Source organism: Artemia franciscana, chromosome 3 (assembly GCF_032884065.1).
Source record: "Artemia franciscana chromosome 3, ASM3288406v1, whole genome shotgun sequence".
NCBI classification, from domain to species: Eukaryota; Metazoa; Arthropoda; class Branchiopoda; order Anostraca; family Artemiidae; genus Artemia; species Artemia franciscana.
This window is the reverse complement of record NC_088865.1, coordinates 45,202,045-45,225,658: the sequence shown is the minus strand read 5'-3', so window position 1 is coordinate 45,225,658 and position 23,614 is coordinate 45,202,045. Positions and strand designations below refer to the sequence as shown.

General features: G+C 35.5%; 1 protein-coding gene across 2 annotated transcripts in view; it reads right to left on the bottom strand.

Moving 5' to 3' along the window:
- LOC136025317 (sodium-independent sulfate anion transporter-like) overlaps nt 1–23,614 on the bottom strand; it is a 75,319-nt gene that overhangs the window by 49,112 nt on the left and 2,593 nt on the right. Inside the window, exons 1-2 of one of the 2 annotated variants that reach the window (XM_065701222.1) lie at nt 9,363–9,473; nt 5,404–5,628 (exon numbers count right to left, since the gene is read on the bottom strand). In XM_065701222.1, the coding sequence (XP_065557294.1) occupies nt 5,404–5,628; nt 9,363–9,407 (270 nt within the window). In that variant the 5' untranslated portion in view covers nt 9,408–9,473. Of the gene's footprint in view, nt 1–5,403; nt 5,629–9,362; nt 9,474–23,614 lie in introns of those variants that run through there. The other variant, XM_065701223.1, reaches the window with a different exon arrangement.

Below are 23,614 nucleotides of genomic sequence, written 5' to 3'. Positions count from 1 at the left end.
TAATCATCGACTGGGGTGTACCTGAATGCCAGACGATAACTTTCAGGTTGCTCTGATTCCTCGGCACGCTTTCTTTTCTTACTTTCTCTATCAGCAGCAAGCCTGATTTCTTGCTGTTCTTGTGATTCCTCGGCACGCTTTCTTTTCTTACTTTCTCTATTCTTTCAGCTTTTACTTCAAGGCCAATCGGCGGTTCATAGGCATGCCATTACGGCCCGTGTCTTCCGGCAAAAGTTGAAATCACTGATAAACTACATAGTAAAACTTGAAGTGTTTGGGTCAGTGCGATGCTGGATGTACTCAGTGGAATGGCAAAAACGAGGTTTGCCACAGGCACATATACTAATCTGGCTATATAAAAAAATTACTTCGAACGAAATTGATGATGTGATTTCCGCTGAAATACCTGATAAAAATGTCGATAAGGGGTTACATGACATTATTGTAAAAAATATGATACATGGACCTTGCGGTGCACTGAACGAAAATTCACCATGCATGGCCAAAGGAAGGTGCACAAAGCAATATCCTCGACTTTTAGTATCAAAGACAATTACTGGCAATGATGGTTACCCACAATATAGAAGAAGATCTACTGAAGATGGCGGTAAAACAGCAATAATAAAGAAGCGTAATGGTACCACCATCGAAGTAGATAACCAGTGGGTTGTTCCATATTCCCCATTATTATCAAAAACATTTAATGCACACATAAACGTTGAATACTGTAACTCCGTAAAGGCAATCAAATACATATGTCAATACGTCAACAAAGGCAGTGACAAGGCAGTTTTTGGCTTGCAGCCCGAAATCAAAGATTTCGACGAAATCGTACAATATCAGGCTGGAAGATACATAAGCAGTAATGAAGCTGTTTGGCGAATTCTTTCATTTCCGATACATGAACGTAGTCCAGCTGTTGTTCACTTAGCGGTACATTTACAGAATGGTCAACGTGTTTATTTCACGGAAACCAACGTGCAACAAAGAGCCCTGAATCCACCGGATACAACATTAACAGCTTTTTTTCGCGTTGCAAAAATGATTCTTTTGCAAAAAAACTGCTGTATACTGAAGTGCCTTCGTATTACACGTGGAATACTAAAAATAAAGTATTTGAACGTCGAAAACAGGGTAAGTCAGTCGACGGCCAACCTACCATTTTCAAAGATACCACGATAGGAAGACTCTACACCGTTCACCCCAATCAACATGAATGCTTCTTTCTACGCCTGCTTTTGGTGAATGTACCCAGTCCGACATCCTTTGAGTATTTGAGAACTGTAAACGGTACTATACATGACACTTACCGTAGTGCATGCCAAGCTCTGAATTTAATGGAGAATGGCCAACACTGGGATAACTGCATCAATGACGCGTGCGAAACGTCAACCACAAGTCAAATTCGTGCATTGTTTGGCATCACTTTAACAACTTGCTCTCCATCAGTTCCTACAGAGTTATTGGAAAAATATAAGTCAAAAATGTCCGAAGATATACTCCATCGAAAACAGTTAGAGACCTCAGATATGAATTTTGATTTTACATCAGAAATTTATAACTACACATTAGTTATTATAGAAGATTTGTGCGTAGGTATGGCAAACAAACCTCTTCAGGATTTGGGAATGCCTTCACCTAACCGTATCGCTGCTGTTTCGACATGTGTAGAACTGGATCGTGAACAAAGTTACAGTACGAGTGATCTATTGTCGTATGTACAAAATAACATTTCCAAGTTAACGTCGGAACAAAAAGACATTTATGATACGATAATGCATTGTGTCGATAACAACGTTGGAGAAATTTTCTTTTTGGATGCGCCAGGAGGTACTGGTAAAACATTTGTGATAAAACTGATTCTGGCATCAATTTGATCAAAAAATTATATAGCGTTGGCAATTGCGTCGTCCGGAATAGCCGCAACATTGCTGCCTGGTGGAGGAACTGCTCATTCCGCTTTGAAATTGCCTCTGAATTTGCATTCTACAGAAACTCCCACGTGCAATATTTCCAAATCATTTGGGATGGGTAAAGTATTGCAGCAATGCAAACTTATTATTTGGGATGAGTGCACAATGGCACACAAAAAATCGCTCGAGGCTCTGGATCAATGCTTGAAAGATTTGAGAGGCAAGTCGAAACTCTTTGGCAGCACATTAATATTGCTTGCGGGAGATTTCAGGCAAACATTACCTATAATACCTAGATCAACTCCTGCAGACGAAATGAATGCTTGCCTGAAAAATTCTAATTTATGGGCACACGTAAAAATATTAAAATTAACTACAAATATGCGTGTCCGATTGCAAAACGATGACTCTGGTCAAACATTTTCAGATCAATTGCTGGCAATTGGAAACGGAAAGCTCCCAGTAGACTCAATTTCAGGACGTATACAACTACCTGCTGATTTCTGTAATTTAGTGACGTCCAAAAATGAATTGATTGAAAAAGTATTTCCGAATATTCTAAAAAATTATAAAAATAATAAATGGCTAAGTGAAAAAGCGATTCTCGCACCCAAAAATATAGACGTCCACGAAATCAACAATATTGTTTTGACCAAGATTCGAGACCAGGCAGTCCTTTACAAGTCAGTCGACACAGTTTTGGAACCAAATGAAGCGGTTAATTATCCATCTGAATTTTTAAATTCCATAGATCTTTCAGGGTTTCCACCACACGTGCTACAACTAAAAATAGGCGTACCAATAATACTTTTAAGAAGTATCAACCCACCAAAGCTTTGCAATGGCACGCGACTTGCCGTAAAAAAACAATGGAAAACCTAATAGAGGCCACAATCTTGACAGGGCCTTTTGAGGGTGAGGCTGTTCTTATTCCTCGCATTCCCATGATTCCAACGGATCTGCCTTTTCAATTTAAAAGATTGCAATTCCCAATTCGATTAGCATTTGCAATCACCATTAACAAAGCTCAAGGTCAATCATTAGAAAAATGTGGTATAGATCTTAATACTGATTGTTTTTCCCATGGACAATTGTACGTTGCATATTCGAGGGTCGGTAAACCTGACAATTTATTTACATGTAGCGACAATTTGACAGCGAAGAATGTTGTATATTCGCAAGTTTTACGCAGTTAATTTGTATTGTATCTATCTATCTATCTATCTATATAAAAACGAGTTGTGTGTATGCATGTTTGTTTGTTTGTAAAAAGAGCGTTTGCATATGACGTCATTATTAGTACATAAGGCTTTGTATATGCACAGACAATGGGAAAGCCAAGAATCTTGTATATTCGCAAGTTTTACGCAGTTTGAAACACATATATAAATCTATCTATATTCACAGGTGGGACACAGGGACACAACTACAATGGCACGTAACTAATAATGCGCGTAATGACTTACGCGCGCGGGGGGGCTTGGGGGGGCGCGAAGTGCCCCACCAACTAGGTGTTGGGGTGGCGCTTCGCGCTACCCCAACAGCTAGTATATATATATATATATATATATATATATATATATATATATATATATATATATATATATATATATATCACACCTTTCAGTCACTCAAACATTTTTTTGCTCTTTTTTGAGGTAAAGAGGGGATGAGATAATTGAGGCATGTACAAAAATTATTGATTATACGGACATTATAATAAAATATAGTTAACTGGTAATAAGATACTTTTTGGTAAGAAGATAGTAAACCGGTAAGAAGATGGAACATTGTTTTTGCTCTTTTTTGGGGGAAAGAGGGGATGGCAAGTTGAGGCATGTACAAATGAAAAAAGTTATTGATTATATGGACATTAGTAAACTGGTAAATTCAAATGACGAAGAGATCGAAGCCTAAAGATTCACCGTTCTTCTTAGTACCGTTCCTAAAGATCTTTTTCCTTCTTAAGTAAAGGGCTGCGTTAGGATGGGCTGAGTGGTGCCTCGTTCCTGTTCATATAAAGAAGGGTTTTTTTCGTGTTTTCATAATAAAGCTCTTTAGCTTGATTTAAAAAAGCTTCATTTTTTTTTGCAATGTATAATAGATGGGCTTCTTAATTTCAGTAGCTCATTTAGGGCTTTAACTTTGTGTGAATTTAATAGCTTTCTAAATATTCCAGGATCTCAAATATGAGGGACAAATATTTGTGCACTTACTATTTATAGGGCTATACTGAAGATTTATTTCGGGGACGGAGGGTTACAGAAGAATTTTTTCGGGGGGGGGGGGAATTCGAGAAAGGCTTAAAAAAACTTTATATTCACTTTTGTTACGTTTTTACGTATCTGAAAAAAATTATGGGGGGTTCAACCCCTCTAAACCCCCCTGGATACGGCCTTGACTATGTGTGACTATATTTGTACTTCTTAAGATTACACAGGACTTGTTATATTTCGTATTTACAGAGGAGGGATTTGGACGTCTGGGAGCCCTTCCCCTTCTCTGGATTCATTATAGCTGCAACAAATTGTTAGGACAGTTTATTATAGGCCTTAAAATCATTCTACGGTGTTGAACTCTGTAATGTATTCAGTATCGTAGCAATAAATGGCCTGAGTGGTGCATACCATATTAACTGCTCTTTTTTGGAGCCAGGATAGTATTTAGCAAAGTCTCTTGCGTAAAAGGGATGATAGATTAAAAGTCCTTCCAAGATATTAAAGCTATTTCCATGAAAAGCCCTAGCGACTTGATTTAATTATTTAATCATATAGATTATATTATACCAGATTCTGCAGAAATTAAAAAAACCGCACAAATAGTGAAACTCAGCCATTTTCTAGACAATATTAAAGTGTTTACTACCCAATACCATTTAAGCCGCAAAAATTATCCAACATTGATCCAAGCACCATTGAAAGGTGGCTAATTATTTGTCAAAATGCTTCTCACGGTAAAACCCTACAAGAAGTGACTATTTTCCAGATTTTTAGGGTGGAAAGAATTGGGTATTATGTTAGTTATTGTAAATAAAAACGGTTGTCAAAAATGAAATAGCAACTTGGTGAAATATATTCCAAAACACTTTGGGTAGTCACGCTCCTGCATAGATCTAGCATGTCATCAACATAAAGCCTACTGGCGTGATGATTATTGTACCTTCGTTTGTCCCCAGACGGACGTAAATAATTTTGTAGCATCACATCATAAACAAGAATGGATTCTTTTGTTCCTTTAGGTAGAACCTCCGTTTCCTAGCGAAGACTACCTAGACGACATAGACATCTAAAATTTTCGGTAGACGTCTAGGATAAACTAAAGACATAGTTTTTCGACAATTACACCTTTTCTACTACTTACTGAAAGTAGAAAAAACTTTATGTTTAGGTACTTTTTTCTACGTTTAAAGATTTTTTCTCACGATTTTATATCTTGCGACAACCCTGCACAAAATCTTTTTTTAAGTTAAAAGGAGTTAAACACTATTTACCTGTGGTGGCAAACCACCTACGGTTGCATACGCCAAGCTTTGAGGCACCAATGTCAATCCTACAGAAAATCCAGCAATAAGATCAGATAATAAATTGTCTACTTTGAACTGTGGAAGCCATTGTAAAATAGGAAGTCGACTGTATAGTGTCTTTTTTCGAAAAATCTTTTCTTTTTTGGTTTGTAAAAATGATTTCTTTCTTCCGACACCTTGCGTGGTTTCCACCTAAAAAATATTGAGCAAAATAAGTGGAAGGGATAAAATGCATAGTAAACTTAGAATTGCTCTAAATGAAAACGAGATGTCTCAAAAGAAAATAGCAGGTAGAGTAAATAAATAATGTCAAATTATAATAAAATAATTGGAATGAGGACATAGTCCTGAAACAGTGATTGAAATAAAATCTAGGCGAAAATTTCGGCTGTATTCAACCTTCTTTAGGGAAAAATAAAACAAAAGGAAAAACATAAGAAAATCACTATAAACAAGAGCCAATCGACCAAAAAAAATTGGAACCAAAATAAGTCTAAGCACTTATAACTATTATACCGGCTTCAAAGCTCGCATAACTCACAGTGTTGTATCTATTACTACAGACATATACACAATACAGTCATTTCAAAATAAATGATTAATAAAAATAGTTATCTTTGAGATTCTAGAGACTAAGAGTGTTCATTTCAGGCTTCATAAGTTTATGCAGAGTGGTGTATGGTTTCACATGGAGTAGTAGGGAGGAGGGGGAAGGAATACTTTTGTGTAGGGAGTGTTGGGAGAAGGGACCTTAGTTTCAAAAAATGTATTCTTTAGGCGCAAAATTTCTCAATTCTAATATGAGGTCCTTCTTATCCAACCGGAGGAAGAATTTGGAGCACGTAGGGATATCCTATGTAAATAATATTTTATAATTATAATTATTTAAAAAATAATAATTATATGTAAATAATCTTTTAAAAAGCCTAAGAAGGGTGACCCTACAATTTATTTTTTAAAATTCAGACATTGAAGCAATTTATACGAATATTAAAATTGAACGTTAGCAGCAAGGGGTTGAATGGAGAGGGGTGGCAGTCTAGGACGAACAAGCGATTAAAGAATGAACCTTGTCAAAAGCAAGAGGCTGGGATAGACGCTGGTGGATTTTCTTTAAAGGAGGCAAGGGCCTACATAAGCCAAATAAGGGGTTTCTTAGGCCAAGTGTCAGTTTTAGATGTAAAAAAATATGATTAGAGGTTAAATCAAGAAGTATAAAGCGTGGGCTTGATTATCTGATTTAGGGAAGTCCTAACTTACTTTGGAAGCAACTGAACCGAAATAAGTTCTTTTCTGAAACATGGTTATATCGAAGATAAGCTATCGTTCATATAATGTGGCTCAAGGGGCCTGCATGCCTCCAATGATACTTAACATAGGTTTTAATCTAAGCTCTTTTCCGAAACATGGTTATATCGAAGATAAGCTATCGTTCATATAATGTGGCTTAATGGGCCTGCATGCCTCCAGTGATGCTTAACATAGGTTTGGATATGGAATTAAAAATGCACTGAACTTGAATTAAAAAAAAAATCAAAAAAAGGAAAAAAAAAGCGTTACGATTTAAAAAGAACAGAAATTATTCCGAAGATGAGATGAATTCCCAGTTCCTCAGCTCTCTTCTCTTCCTGCTAAAGGTAAACCTTTCCCCCAATACTTTTAGTAAGAATGCTCTAGTACAAGAGAAATGTGACGAAAAAAAATTTCGCAGTGCCTCAAAAATAGAAGATATGTTTTATTCAATCTTGCTTCATAAAAAACCAAAATTATTAGTTTAGATGTTTTGAAAAGCACTCAGTAAATAAAACACACACAGCTAATTATGAACGATTAAACAAATTTGGTTTAAAAAGTAAAGAACAGGGGGAGATTTGGGGGGAAAATTTTCGGTAGCTCCGCTCACTTAATGGATAATTTTTATTCGTTTTTATGCAGAGAGCTATGTTCATTGAATTTTCCATGGTAATTAGCGCCATCAACAATTCTAAGCATTTCCTAGCAGATGACAATTTTAGGTAACTAAAGTTTTTGGACAAATTTCCAAAAAAACAAACAATAAAAATGGATATATAATTGAGAAAACAAGCATCGTTCACGTGAAACTAAAAAGTGAATTTGAAATTTAAAACAAAAAGAATTAACTCAAGATGAAGAAAATAGGATAGACAGGGACTGTTTGATCCCGTTTTCATATTATCCTCAGAATGTTTTTTATAAATAAAATAACTTCTGCAGGTATATTCTATGCTATATACAAATACTATCTACAAGTACAAGCACTACATGCGTATTATGCTTCCTTTTCTTACATTCACAGTGGGTTTTCATCCCATAAATCTTAAATGGCTGATACAAACAATACCAGGTCAATAAAGAACCTTCAAGATAGAAGTTTGTAATGGAGCAATTTTTGTGAAACTTAAGAATAAGTTTGTCTTGAAGGTTCTTTATGGGTCTTTGTTTGCATCAGCCATTTAGGATTTCTGAGCATGAAATCACAAGTATAAGAATAAAGAACCATTCTCTTGTTTGAGCTGTTCACAGGCAAAAGTTATCAGGTTTTGGTTTCTTTTTTCTGAAGATTTCAATGACCATCCCTTGACTGGCCCTTAGATTTGTACGCTAATAAGCTAATTCCCTGAGCTTATTCCCTGGACCGTAAACAAAGTCAGGTCTCGTGTAGCACAATGACGTATCCAGATAAATTAGTCTATAGATTGCTTTTAAAATTAAATCATTTATTGTAAATAATATTAAGAAATTTGCAATATTAATTGTTATTTTACAAGGCTTTTTAAGAGCGCTTGTTTTAAGGAGCTTTACAGTCATCCTAAAATAGTGATAAACATAAAAAAAAAGTTTCTGGTACTTGTCTATTATATAAAACACACTCGAAAAGTGAAGTTTGGTTAACTCTAATAAAAATAAATAAAATATGATAAAAATAGAATACTTTATTCGCAAAATTGTGAACCCTACAATTATGCTCCCAGAATGCAGTGTTACACATTAAAAAATGTTGCTTCTCGTAAGACTACAAAGTCATGTGTCCATTGACGCAGTGTTTTGTTTTGGGCAACAACCTCTTATACTAAAAAAAATATTTGCCTGTTCTTCGCTCCTTGGCAAAATCCCAAATATTAACTTGAACATCCATAGTGAGACACTATTTTCTATCACTAATTTGAGCAACCTAACCGGTGTCCTCAAAAATCGAATTAATAATGAACTAAAATGAGCTGGGTTAAGAATCACATTAATAATATACTTTTCTTTATCTTTGAGACGGTCAGCCGACGCCGAAGCTCCCAATTTAATAATTCACAAATGACCTTGACAATTTTGCTAATAAAGTATTCTATTTTCATCATATTTTATTGTCATCAAACTTCACTTCTCGAGTGTGTTTTATATAATAGACAAGTACCAAGTTTTTCAAATGAAGGTAAAGAGCGATATTCAAAGTTAAAAGAGCCAAAGCAGTTCTATTCATCTGGATGCTGCTATACCCCTGAATTTCCTGCTCTTTGCGCTCGAGATTAAGGATTGTTTAGCTAAGTGCTGTCGACATTCCGCCAAAAATGTCATTACAACTTTGTTACCAGCCTTTACGGTAAAATACAAATTTTTACCTTTTTAGAAAGGATATTGAAATATCGGCTTTTGCGTTCTGTGAAATGTTGGATCATAACATAACCTTTATATAGATCAGTTTCCTATTTAGGTGTGTTTCTAATTTTTATAAAATATTGCAAATATCCTAAGGCTATAAACTTTTGACGGTAAGTTTGAATCTTAATAATTTTTACATATATGTACCCACCAAAAAATTCAACTTTTTAAAGCAAGTATTATTACAAAATTTTCATTTTTTAGTTCGCTGCCACGAACTGTTTAATAAGTTAATAAGAAAAAAAATAGCTTACCTCAAACGAATTCATTGTCACTAGACGGACAGACACTGGATTCATTGGGAAAAAATACGAATCTTCCCAATGAAATAAATAACAAATAAATTCTAGTTTATATTCAATATGTGATACGACGATTGCTTAATTTTGTTTTAATACAGGTATGAATACATTTAATATTTTGTGTCGATATTCTGAACCTCGTTAAAATCGATGGCAGGCTCATGTTGATTTCTAATTTCGAAAAATTAAAAGAAAAAAGAAAAATATATGCAATCAACCAGTTTGACAACTAGCATTGTCCAAGGCTATATCATTATCTCTCAAAGCACGAAACGGTTGAGCAATTGATAGCTGTAAACTCAATAAAACTGATCAGCCGATTTTATTTAACGTATTGATTTTTTTTTTGTTCATCATAAAAAAAAATTTCTTAAGGATTTGGGTTATATGATTATGATCCTGTATGATTCTATGTACTAAAACTTTGCTGTCATTTTCTAAAGACTTGTTCAATTTTATAGAACCTTGGAGTAAGGGTAGTAAATTATGGATATTTCCAGTTATTTACCAATTATTTTTAGTACAAGGGGGAGGGTTATGTTCCATTTTAGACAACATGATTGGTCCAAAGTTCTCGGGGATCATTCTCTGGGCCAAGAGGATTGCAAATTTTGCTGAGAGAAGACCAAGGTGTCAGGAGGTCTAGAAATGGACCAACATTTTTTTTTAGCTTCTGATCACTTTGAAAGTTACATCTGTAAGTCCAAGGCCAAGAGGAATCCAATTCACAAAAAATGCCTGGGATTACATACCCTTAAAATTGAGTAATGATTTTCCGATCAATTTGAAGCTTATAGATAGATAGATATATATTTTTGGCAACAAAGCAAATTTGGGCCATGGCAAAAAAACAACAACAAATAACACAAAATAATACCACATGATACTAACTCACATAACAGGGTATATAATAATATTGAAAAAGCATAACATTTGCAAAAAGAAGACAAAAACAATAAGGCACATAATACCATAAAACTAAAATAATTACACGAACTTTTACAGGCACGATCAATATAAATAATTGCTTTAAAGCTACATGAATCATGGCTACAATTGCATAAAAAGTTCTCTAAGTCCTCATTTTCTCCGCACATCTGGCAAAATACGGACCCCTCTGCGACATAAACCTCCCCAAATACTTTCGTCTTTCACTGAAAGGCATAAAATTACCCCTTATTGAAGTTACCCACCTTATTTCCTCTCCCTGAAGTCCTACTTTAAAATAATATTCCTCCTCCCATGCCTCCTTGACTTCCACGTACACACCTAGAGACGCCACCGCGGTCCGATAAGCCTGCCATAAGTGGATCTCCCGCTCTTGTAGCATGATCCTTACCTCTTTTGCCACGGATCCTACTTGCCTACCCCTGATTCCAAATTCCTGACATCCCACAACTATTCAATATTTCCCTTATTATATTTGGCCATAAATCTTTCCTATTTTCATTAATCATTTGTCTATATGCTACCTTTACTAATCTATCCTCAGGCAATGATGTTATCCTTTCCCAAAACTTAACCATTTTTACTAGTCTTTTGTTCCTAAGGGTATCTAGGCCAAAATTTCCTCTTACTACTAGACTATTAAACCTATCCTTTAAACCTAACAGTTTCTAAAAGTACCTAAGCTGAATTCTTAAAGTACATATTCTTAAACTCACATATCTGAAAGAATCCCTATGTAGAAGAGGAAATAGAAAAAAATAAGTTCTCTCAAAAAGGGGGTCAACAAAGTGCAAAAAAAATATTTTCTTTGAACTACTTGAAACTTCAAACTGTAAGTCTTTGGTCCATAGAGACCCTATTGTGCAAAGAAATTTTAGCTTTGGACATAGTCTTCACGACAAGCTTGCTACTTTCCCCTGTAAAAAGACCCAGCAACGTGAAGGCCCATTCGACATCGTTTGCACCAGCAATGGCCCAGGAGGATCTCTTTACTTTTTTACATTGCCTTCACAGATATTTATCCCCAAAGGGGCCAATTTCTTATAACAGAGGTTAAATTATATTGGAAGTCCCATGGACATGGGAAACCGGCCATACGACAAAAGACTTATAAGAATATCTAGCCCCTCTGGCAATAGAGCCCATAGGGCCAAAAATGTTTTTTTTTTAGTTGGAGCATCAACCCCATTTAAATGGACTAAAATTGTTTAAAAAAATTTGTTTTCAATTTTTCTTGAAACGTCTAAGAACCGTTTCCTGGGCTAAGGGGACCAAGCATTTCATTGGGAGAGAGGGGTGTACATAAAACCACCTTAGAATTGGGTTGCAAAGCTTGTTCTTAATAATTTCGGAAAATAAAGCTGAAAGTCTTTTGGGAAAGGAGAACCTAATATAAAATATTTTTGGGGCATGGTCCCTAAAAATGAGTCTCAACAAGGGAAGTTTTTTTATGATCGTCTAAAAACATCTTGAGTTGCTTGGATCAAGAGGGACCCAATGCAAGGGGAAAAGGAGAGAACCTAATATAAAAACGTTTTGGGGGCATGATCCCAAAAAATGGGTTTCAACAAGGGAAGCTTTTTTTATGATCGTCCAGATACATCTTGAGTTGCTTGGATTAAGAGGGTTCCAATACAAGGGAAAAAGGAGAAAAAATATTAGCTCCCAACACTAAAAAGAGTAAAAAGATAATTTGTTTCTCTTTGTACGACTACAACAATTACACCCATAAGCTCCAAACCAAACGAAAAAATTAAGCTGGAGGCACGGGACAGTGAAAACCAGGATCAGAGTTTTTGTATTAGCTTCGGCTTCTATCCTAAAGTCCATGTCAAGAGACTCCCAATTTAGAAAAACTGAAAAAAAGCCATGGTTCCCTGAAAATGGCGGCAAAGATTTTTTTTTATTCCGAACGACATGAAACTTAAAACCATAATTGTTTGTAAAGCCGACCCAATGCATAAGAAAAACGTCTGTTTTGGGACAAATGCACCACTTAAAATTGGATGAATTTTCCATGATTATCTTGAAACCTTACATTTTAAATCATTGGGCCAAAAAAGCCCCAACTCGGAAAAAAAATACAAAAATATGAATAACAAAAAATATTGGCTTGTCTTATAATTAAATAAAAAAAACAAGTTTTTTTAGTGAAAGTAAGGAGCGACATTAAAACTTAAAACGAACAGAAATTACTCCGTATACGAAAGGGGCTTTTCCTCCTCGACACCCCGCTCCTTACGCTAAAGTTTTTTATTGTTTTAAAAAGTAGAGTTGCGAGAAAGAATCAAACTTTAGCGCAAGGAGTGGGGTGTCGAGGAGGAAAAGCCCCTTTCATATACGGAGTAATTTCTGTTCGTTTTAAGCTTTAATGTCGCTCCTTACTTTCATTAAAAAAAACTTGTTTTTTTTATTTAATTTCTGAAAGTTTTTGAATTAATGCATGTCTGATTTTGGCTCTCCGTACATAAATTACTAAAATGAAATTTGCATATTAATTCTTTTTTTTGGCTAAATGGCTTTCTCTTAGTTTTGATCAGACGATTTTGAGAAATAAGGGGTGGGGAAGGAGGTCTAGTTGCCCTCCAATTTTTCGGCTACTCAAAAAGGCAACTAGATCTTTTAATTTTTCACGAACGTTTTTATTAGTAAAAAAAAACGTAACTTAAGAATTAACTTACGTAACAAACGTACATAACTTACGTAACTTACGTTACGTTTTATCCCAATTCTTTAAGAATGACCCCGGAATCAGAAAGGCCGTAGAATAAATAGTTGAAATTATTTAAAAAATTTTTAGCATAAAGAGCGAAGTATTTATCTCCTCCTAAATACCTCGCTCTTTATGCTAAAGTATTTTTAGAACCCTTCATATGCGTAATAATCTCTGTTCGTTTTAAGTTTTAATGCTTCTCCTTACTTTCAATTGAAAAAACTTTTTCATGTTTATATTTTCATTGTTTTTTATATAGTAATGCTAGAAAGTCCTGCGCCCTTTTCATTGAATTTCTCTTCCCCCATGAAATACTCCTCAAAGGAAAGATCCTCCCATATAGCCCCCTCCCTGAACCCCACACCCAAACCAAAAAAATCCCCCTGATAACGTCGGTACACTTCCCAGTAACCATAACTGTATGTAAACATTGGTCAAAGTTTGTAACTTGCAGCCCCTCCCCCAGGGACTGTGGGGGGTAAGTCATCCCGAAAGACATAGTTATTATGGTTTTCGACTATGCGGAACAAAATGACTATCTCAAAATTTTGATCCGTTGACTTTGGGAAAAAAAATGAGCGTGGGAGGGGGCCTAGGTGCCCTCCAATTTTTTTGGTCACTTAAAAAGGGCACTAGAACTTTTCATTTCCGTTAGAATGAGCCCTCTTGCAACACTCTAGGACCACTTGGTCGATACGATGACCCCTGGGGAAAAAAAAACAAAAAAAAAAAACAAAAAACAAATAAACACGCTCCCGTGATTTGTCTTCTGGCAAAAAATACGAAATTCCACATTTTTGTAGATTGGACCTTGGAATTTTTTCTATAGGGTTCTCTGATACGCTGAATGCGATGGTGTAATTTTAGTTAAGATCCTATGACTTTTAGGGGGTGTTACCCCCTATTTTCCAAAATAAGGCAAATTTTCTCAGGCTCGTAACTTTTGATGACAAAGACTAAATTTGATGAAACTTATATATTTAAAATCAGCATAAAAATCCGATTCTTTTGATATGTCTTTTAGTATCGAAATTCCGTTTTTTAGAGTTTCGTTTACTATTGAGCCGGGTCGCTCCTTACTACAGTTCGTTACCACGAACTGTTTGACTTTCCCTAAAAAAGAGAATGCAAACGCTTTTTTATTAACAAATTTAAACTTAAATCTGTAGTTTAAGGCTTGTGGATCATTACACACACGACGTTTGGCCTTAAAAAGGGCCAAAAGTGTTTTTATTCAGATTCCCCTAAAACTTCCAAGGATCAGTATCTTGGCAAAGGGGAGCACACAACTTTTCTCGAGAAGAAGAGATTGTAAAAGTGCCGAAAAATAGGCCAAAAAACTTGTCGTATTTGATCAATCAGATATGAAGAGCTTTAAGCTCCTTGGCGAAGGGCTGCAAAATGTAAAACTAGGGTTGGGCCCACCGTAGCCCAGAATTGGGACCAATACTATAACCGTATACATGGAAAGCCACAATTTTTTTTTCGATCGGCTTTGAAGTTACACGTAAAAACCGAAGAAACAAACAAAATGAAGTCAAAATTAGAAAAATTGATAATATCGATTCGCAACATCAGAAAATAGATGCAATATTTTCTGTATCTGTCCTACCGTCAACCACCCGACATGATTGCATCGCATATTTGGTACCATGGGTGCCGGCAGGGAGGCATGGGGACCATGCCCCCTGGAAGTTCGGGATTTCACGGAAACCAAAGGGAAAAGAGCAGAATAGGGAAAACCATGGAAAAAATCTGTGCCGCCCTATTGATGGCTGCCTGCCAATAGATTTTGACCCTTAATAAGGACAATATAGGTTCTAATTTGTGACTGAGCTACCCCTTTCGAGTTTTAAACAAACATTTTTTCTATATGATTCGGTTGGAGCAACAGAAAAAAAAAGAAATCAAATTTTTCACAGTAATGAATGGTAAGTAAATGACGATCCTTGTCAGTAACGAAAATATAAAAAACTAACTAGTGATAACATTCAATCAAAGAATCAGCTTTTTATGGTGATGCTCAGTATTTATTTGTTTAATAACAATTAGTTCAGTTATTAGTACACAAGAAAGTTCGTATACTTACTGAAAACACAAGGAAAACAATTTAATAAGGGGTAATTTTGTCAAAAATACGCCCTGAACTTTTGATTGCATTGCAAGAATAGGCTACGCATGAGCTTATCTATGAAGCCACAATAATCAGAAATGTTTCTCCTGAAAGCAATGCGGGGAATTTTTGTATTTTCTCTCTGAATGGATAGGCTACGTTCTTTGTTTTTTATTATCATTGTTTTCCCGGAGTGATTGTACATATCTAGTTCTCACTTTGAAAAAGATTTAATTTTCTTCAGTTATGAAAGATAAAGGCATCGAATAAATTGACTTTTGGTATTCAAAATTAGATTAAAAATATTAAATTAAAAATTTTTATTTGTTTTTTCTTAATTGTTGTTTTAGTGTTTTAATGTTAACAAACTACTTTGATAATGCGTTACTTTTTATACAGAATTGAGCCTAAGGACATTAAATTTTTTTGTGTTTGATAACCAGGTTCAAAACTGTCGATATTGTTTAAAAATATCCTTTAAAAAATATTATTAAAAAATATCCGTTCGGTATTCTTCAACAGAAATGAATGCTGGGAATTATATCTTGTAAGTAGGCTATTGTTTTGTGTATTTTTTGTAATTAAATATTTTTTCTCATTTTCATATACTTTTACTTTAATTGACATACTTTTTCCGTTGCCTTGTCTCTAAGTTTCATTAAATAAAAAAAACAAATTTTTTTCAACTGAAAGTAAGGAACACCGTTAAAACTTAAAACTAACAGAAATTATTATGCATATGAAATGGGTTGCCCCCCTCATCAACACATTGTTATTCACGCTACAGTTTTTCGGCACTTTAAAAAAAAGTTACTTATTGTTCCAATTAAACGAGCCTTGTATTTCAGGAGTTGTTTTTTAAAGAATTGGGACAAAAATTTAAACTTTAGCGTAAAGAGCGAGGTGTTGAGGAAGGGACAACCCCCCGCATATACATAATAATTTCTGTTCTTTTAAGTTTTAATGTTGCTCCTTACTTTAGTTGAAAAACCTTTTTAATTCAATTTTTGATGGCTTTTTAAATAACACCAAGATACCGGGCTCTATCTCCAGGGCAAAATTCCCCTCCCCAAAGAAATACCTTCTGGGCTATTCAATCCTAGTGAAAATATACCCCAGGCAATTACCCTTAACGTTTCCACGCCTAAAATTGAATCGGTAAAGAGAAAGCAAGACATATAAAGAAATTTCGTATAGGAATTCTTGCAGGTTTACCCAGTGTAAAACTTCCCCTGAAAAGTTCACCCCCTGGAAACTCCCCTCCCCAAGGAAGATTCTCCCGTGCGAAATCCTCCCAGCAAAAAATTCTTCCTCCTCTTCCAAACCGAAAAATATATGCATACTTCCCAATAACAGATAAAACAATGGGTAAATTTTATAACTTAAAAACCTTTCCCCAGAGGCTGTAGGGGATCATTCTATCTCTAAAGACATGGTTACTGTGCTTTTCAACTACGCTGAGAAAAACAACCTATCTCAAAATTTTGATCGGACGATTTTGGGAATAGATAGCGGGGGAAGGGGCCTAGTTGGCCTCCAATTTTTTGGTAACTTCAAAAGCACGCTTGTGCTTTTGGTTTTCGATTAGAATGGACCCTCTCTTGACGTTTTAGGCCCAATGGATCGATACCATCACCCTTGAAAAAAAAAACAACAAAAAACGAAGAAGAAAATGAACACACATCCGTGATCTTTTTTCTGGCAAAAACCACAAAATTCCACATTTTTGCAGAGAGGAGCTTGAAACCTCTTCAGCAGTGTTGTTTGATACACTAAATGCGATGGTGTGATTTTTATTAAAATTGTATGACTTTGAGTGGCTCTTTCCCCCTTTTTTCCGAAAATCAGACACATTTTCCCAGGCTCGTAGCTTTTGATGAGGAAGGTTAAACTTAATACATCGTATATATTTGGAATCAGCATTAAAATGTGATTTTTTCGATATATCTATTGGTACTAAAATTTAGTTTTTTAAAAGTTCGGTTACTATTGAGCCTGGCCGCTCCTTACAGTTCGTTACCACGAACTGTTTGTTTACCAATCAAAATGTAAACAGAGGTCTTTGAAATATTGATCGTTTTTGCGTTACCAAAAGTATTGTATTCATGAAACTTTAAAGTTTCGTGAAATGTAATTAAACAAATAGAAAATGTTTTCAAAATAAAGTAAGGAGCAAGTTTAGAACTTATAACGAACATGCATTACTCTGAATATAAGGGGGACTGCCCCCTTCTCAACACCTTGTTCATTAAACAGAAGTTTTTTAGTGCTTTGAAAACTCTTTATCTTTCCAATTGCAAATTTTCTTAAGAAAATTGAAAAAAAAGACAAACTTCACAGTAAAGAGTTGGGAGCCAAGGAGGGGACGGCTGTTTTGAAACCTGTTTTGAAACAGGTTTCAAATCTGTTCCTTGTTTTTATTTTGAAAGGCTCGTTTTTATCTAATTCCTGATCGCTTTCCAAATCATACCCAAACCTAACCAAGATATAATTTGAGGTACCGGTCCCTGAAATCCCTGATTAATTGCTTTTAAAATGTGTAAACCAGTAACTGTATACTGATTGGAACCGTCCAACGTTTAAATTTGCAATATCCATTTTGGATAAAATTTGAATATGCTTAAAGAATTGGCGGCGAATAGTAATTTCGTTAAGAATTCCTTGTTAATATAACTACTAAAGAATTTAAGTAGGATTAAAAGGAGTTTTATTGTTAGTATAGATGGAAATTCTCTTTTGATCTTCTACATAACTGAAGCCATCACAACCTTTAAAATAGGATTTTCTTATCGATAAATACATTACATACATTTCTTTAAATACATTAAAATACTTCATACAAATAGAAAAAGAAAATAACATCTTTTAAAATTTCTGAAAACTAAGTTACCACCAGTATTTGCCATCCCAAAGAAGTTTCCTGGCGGGGCTGATGATGACCTGCCTTTCCTTTTCCACCTCGGTGCTGGTAGATATGGGAATGTAACATTTTAGCCGAATAGAAAAACAATTAAATTCATTCATACTCCTGCCCTACCTCTTACAACATTTATCTGAAGCCCCATAAAGTGTAAGCAGTATGTCCATTAAAATGTTCTTTTTATAAAACTACCCTTCCCCCACCTAAACAATGACTCACCTATCCCCCTCATTATAGCTGATAGGCAATTACAGATCACCAAAAGCCTGATTTCATTACAAATAAAGCGAATCATTTTGGTTGAATCCAGTACTGCCATCGTTAGCTTCTCAGAATTTTAAATTGATTGCAAATTCGTCGTCTTTGTGATAAAGTCGTAGTTTGGTGTCCTAAAATGAGAGAAAACAAAACTTTCCCCTGGCTCCATTTGTCTGGTCACTTAAAAAAGGGCTTTAAATTAACGTTTGAATGGGTTCCTTCCCAATTACCTTGGACCTTCGGTTTAATACAATCATCCCTGGAAAAAAAAAACAAAACAAATCAAATAAACATGCATCGACGATTCTGAAAAAAAAAGTTAAATTTCATATTTTGAAGATTGGAGCTTGAAACATCTATGGTAAGGTTCACTGATATGATGTATCTAATAAAGGGATTTTCAGTAGGATTGCTTGCTTTTTGGGGGGTTTTTCTTCTTTTGTTAAAAATCAGGCAAATTTTCTCAGATTTTTGGTTTTAGGTGGGTAAATTGGGTAAAACTAAACTGAAAGAGTTTTTATATTAGGATAAGCCTAAAAAGCCAATAATTTCGGTATAGCAATTGTTATGAGAATTCCATTCTTAGTTTTGGTGAATATTGGTCACTTTTTACTTCCTGTTTTTTTTTATCACAAACTATTTGATTCTCTTATGACGAAATTTTTTTACGTGTTCATTTTATTTAGTTTAATAGGACAATAAGAACCCATATGTTAATTTGATAGCTGGGTAGTAAGTTTAAATATTGTTTTTCTTTCGCTATTCTATTTTTTTAGTGTCTGAATATATAAGGGGTTTAAGTTTGAGGGGGGGGGGTGTCCTGTTTTGAAAGAGTTACACTTTACAGGGCCGTTGTGAAATCAAAACGCAGTACCTATGCAGGCAGGATGGTTTTTGAGCATCTCTACTCCTTCTGTAAACTATTCCAAGGCGTAGAAAATAGCACAAAGACAAGTCTACATCTGTCATAATCTACAGAAGCAATAAACCTTTCTGTAATTTATGTTTGAGTTTGAATTTCTTTTAAGATTCAATGCATAGCAATTAAATATATTATTGATGAAACAAATTTACCTCTTTGTCAAGAATCCTTGAGTGGATATCTGCCCCTCTGCCCAGGCTTAGAACTGACCCTGAAAACAACCGTAAGGCTGGGAGCAATATCTGTGAAAGTCAAACCATCGAACCAAATATGTTTAATAACCCGGGAAGGGAGATTTCATTAGTGGACTTTCAGTAGCGGGAGAAGCATAATTTGGGAGTCAGGTATCTTAATAGGTGTGTAAAAATATAAAATAAAAGGAATTCACTATAAAAAAAACTGGGGGAGGGGCCCCCTGCCCAGGCCTAGAACTGCCACTAAACACAACTGTAAGGCTGGGAGTCATATCTGTATAAAAAAAAAACCATCAAACCAAATTTGTTTAATAACCCAGGAAAAGAGGTTTCATTAGCGGAGTTTGAGTAGCGGGAGAAGTATAACATGGGAGGCAGGTACCTTAAAAGGTGTGTAAAATTTAAAATAAAAGAAATTTACTGTAGAAAAAACTGGGGGAGGGGAGCTTCCCCCTGCCCAGGCCTAGAACTGCCACTAAACACAACTGTAAGGCTGGGAGTCATATCTGTATTAAAAAAAAAAAAAAAAAAAAAATATCAAACCAAATTTGTTTAATAACCCAGGAAAAGAGGTTTCATTAGCGGAGTTTCAGTAGCGGGAGAAGTATAACATGGGAGGCAGGTACCTTAATAAGGTAAAGGTAAAGGATACGGCATTAGACTTTACAGTCCCTACCGGCGGTGCTGATCTCCGTTTCTTGGCCCTTCAGCCAGGAAGTGCAATGGGGGGCTGGGGGCCAACCATCCTGTGCTTTCGCACACCCTTCCTGTTTACCTTCCCCAGATTTCTCCAGGTACCCATTTAAAGCTGGGTCGACTCTGGCTAAGCTTATAGAGTCACGCCACTGACTCCCGTCCCAAACTGAACAATTGGGTACACTGGGAATCGAACCCGCGTCCTTTCAGACAAAGGATCCCAAATCCAGCGCACCAACCGACCAGGCTAGGACGGTACCTTAATAGGTGTGTAAAATTTAAAATAAAAGAAATTTACTGTAGAAAAAAACTGGGGAAGGGGAGCTGCCTCCTGCCCAGGCCTAGAACTACCACTAAAAACAACCGTAGTAATATCTGTGAAAATCACACCATCAAACCAAATTTGTTTAATAACCTAGGAAAGGAGGTTTCATTAACGGAGTTTCAGTAGCGGGAGAAGCATAATTTGGGAGGCAGGTACCTTAATAGGTATTTAAAAATATAAGATAAAAGGAATTTAATGTAAAAAAAAAATGGGGGAGGGGAACTGCCCCCTGCCCAGGCCTAGAAACGCCACTAAAACAACCGTAAGGCTGGGAGTCATATCTGCGAAAATCATACCATACTACCAAATATGTTTCACAACCCAGGAAAGGAAGTTTTATGCATTTATTTGCATTTTGGAATTTCATTATTTGCTTATTTCTACTATTTATCACTTGTTTTTATTTGCACAGGAATTTTTGCACAAATAAATCTTTTTTCAAGGAACAATTTAAAAAATAATAAACAACAAGTGTAGTGCCTCTCTATTGTCCTCATTTACTTCCTTTCTTCGTCATTTTATATTTTATTGACACTTTTATAGAGCCAGTGCTCGTTGTTTATTGAATAAAGACTCAATCAAATGGACTTCTTGAGCCCTAGTCCCCTAGTGAGTAGCAAAAAAGGCATCGCCACAGTATACTAATGTTTTCCGTCAGCTTATGTCGGAAAACAGGGATTTCTGCCAAATTAAAAAAAAATCTTCCATTATAAAGTATATCTGCAGTTATAAAATACTTAGAAATGCTAGCCCTACTTACCTTAATCGATACTTGTGGCTATGATCTGAAGAGAAGGAAGATGCATTCTGCATACTAAGCGACATACTGCATACCTGTTTGTCAGTATCAAATCCTACTGCGTTCTACATTCCTGCATATATTTATACTGGGTATTTAGATTCCTCAGTATCGCCATACTGCATTTCTACATACCAGTATACTGTACACCTGCATACCTGCTCGACTGCATACCAAAATACTGCATAACCACATTCCTTCATCCAAGTATGTTGAATGTATACTGAATAACTACATTCCTGCATAACAGTATACTGCGTATCTGCATTCCTACACACCTGGATAACTACCTTCTTGTTTACAGGTGTGCTTACTTACCTAGCGATGAAAACAGGGCTGGCCAACCGTAGAATGATTTGGATCTGTGGATGAGTTTCGAAGGTACTGCACTACTTTTATCGCTGCAAAAATACCAAAGATAGCTTCTTTTTTTAACAGAAATACTGAAGACTAGAAGTTTGTAAATAAATTAACAGGCTGTCAGTACTCCAGTTGATGGAAGCCGAAAAGCCTAAAACCCAAAAGTTAAGTCCTTACAATATCCGGTTTCATCCTGCGTTAAACAAAACAAAAATAATTTGTTGAAATAACAGTAAAACGAGACGTTAAAACTCAAAACGCACCAAAATTATTCCAGATTTGAGGGGAGCTGTCCCGTCCTCGAGCCCAAGAAAGTCTTGTAGTGTTTTCAAATATCTCTTATTCTAAGCCAACGGCCCTTTTGTTTGAGTCGTTGTTATCAAAGGATTAAGACAAAGAGTCAAACCTAGGCTAAAATACTAAGGGAGGAGGATTGAGCAACCCCTAGTATATGTAATAATTTCTCTGGACTTTAGATTGTGAATTTACTCTTGAATTCCATTTTAAAACCCACCTTTAATTGGTTTAGGTTCGTTTAATGGTGATTAGAAGTAAAATCTCCAATCCTCTCAATATTCATCTGTATGATACGAAAAACGGAAAAGTATCTAATTTTGTAGGGAATGCATTGAGAGTATAGGTTGAAGTTCACTGTGTAATTTTCATCAGGGTCAGACCCTTTTGTGGAGAGGGTAAACCCAATTTTTCAAATTATACAGATTTTTATGTGATAATAAATTCTGTTGAGCTACCTTTTTGCGTATTTAGGATTTTGTAAAAAAAAAAAAATAATAGATTTTGTTGTTGCATATCATCAATCGGTTATCAAAAGATCATATCTATCTAATTTAAATTTTAAGGACGGCAAAGTAAAAAAGCCCAAACTTTTTTATTTCCCCCTCGATAACTGTAAAAATAAAAAGCATCGGTACGTAAAATCATAACATATTAACATGTTTTTGTTGTATGGTTATCGGAGGGGAAATAAAAAAGTTGTGAGTTTTTTCTAAAGAAACACGTCCTTTTGATGCTCAGCTAACGATAGTTTCAAAATGCTGCGAGTCTAAGCATGTTAATGTTAATGTCATATTAACATCTAAGCTTCGTTCTTAGTAATCTCAGTTTCTATTGAAAATCGTCACTCTCTGCTTACAGTTCGTTACTAAGAGCTGTTTGGTCAAATAGTCTCATTCATGTGAAGTAGGGCTACTACCCCCTCTTTAACCCCTCATTTTTTACATTCAAAGTTAAATATTCAAAAAAAGGGCTTCGAGAAGGAAGACTATCACTAAGAAAATATATTCCTTTAAATACTGATTAGGAGGGAGTCTGAAATATGGTCAATTAATGACAAGACCAAGCGCACTCTCCAATTTCTCTACGAAAATTTCTTCCAAACGAAGTGGCTTAGGAAAAAAAAAGTCATACAGAGAGTCCACTTCAAACTTTGCTTAGACATCGCTTTTGTGATGCCTATGGGGCTAGCAATAAAAGCACTGACGGCCTGGTATTTTTACCTCATAGTTGCCAAAGAATGTATTTTTTCGAAATCTTCTAAGAGCCTAATTCTCCCCCCGTATGGAAATTCCACCTTGGGTGGTCCTCCAACCTCTTCTCCTGTCTACACCACTACACCAAGCCTTAGTTTATAGTTTTCTTACTGCCATGTCTCGCTTAAAATAATGATATTTCTTTCTCTTTCATTAAAAGAAAATAAAGAACATTCCTTCTAATCAAAAAGTAACAAATGTATTTGTTTAGCTATTTGACCTGTCTAGAGAGAGTAGGAAAATATTTTAAGGGAGTTGTATTTCTAATCTATATCTCTTTCCTGTTAAGAGAGTGTCATTGGCCTTGTGTGGTCCAGGGGGGGGGGAGGATAGTTCTTGCTGGACTGATCAGCGCTCAATAAAATGCGTTTTCATTCTTTTTTCATAAGTTTTTGGCCATTACTTG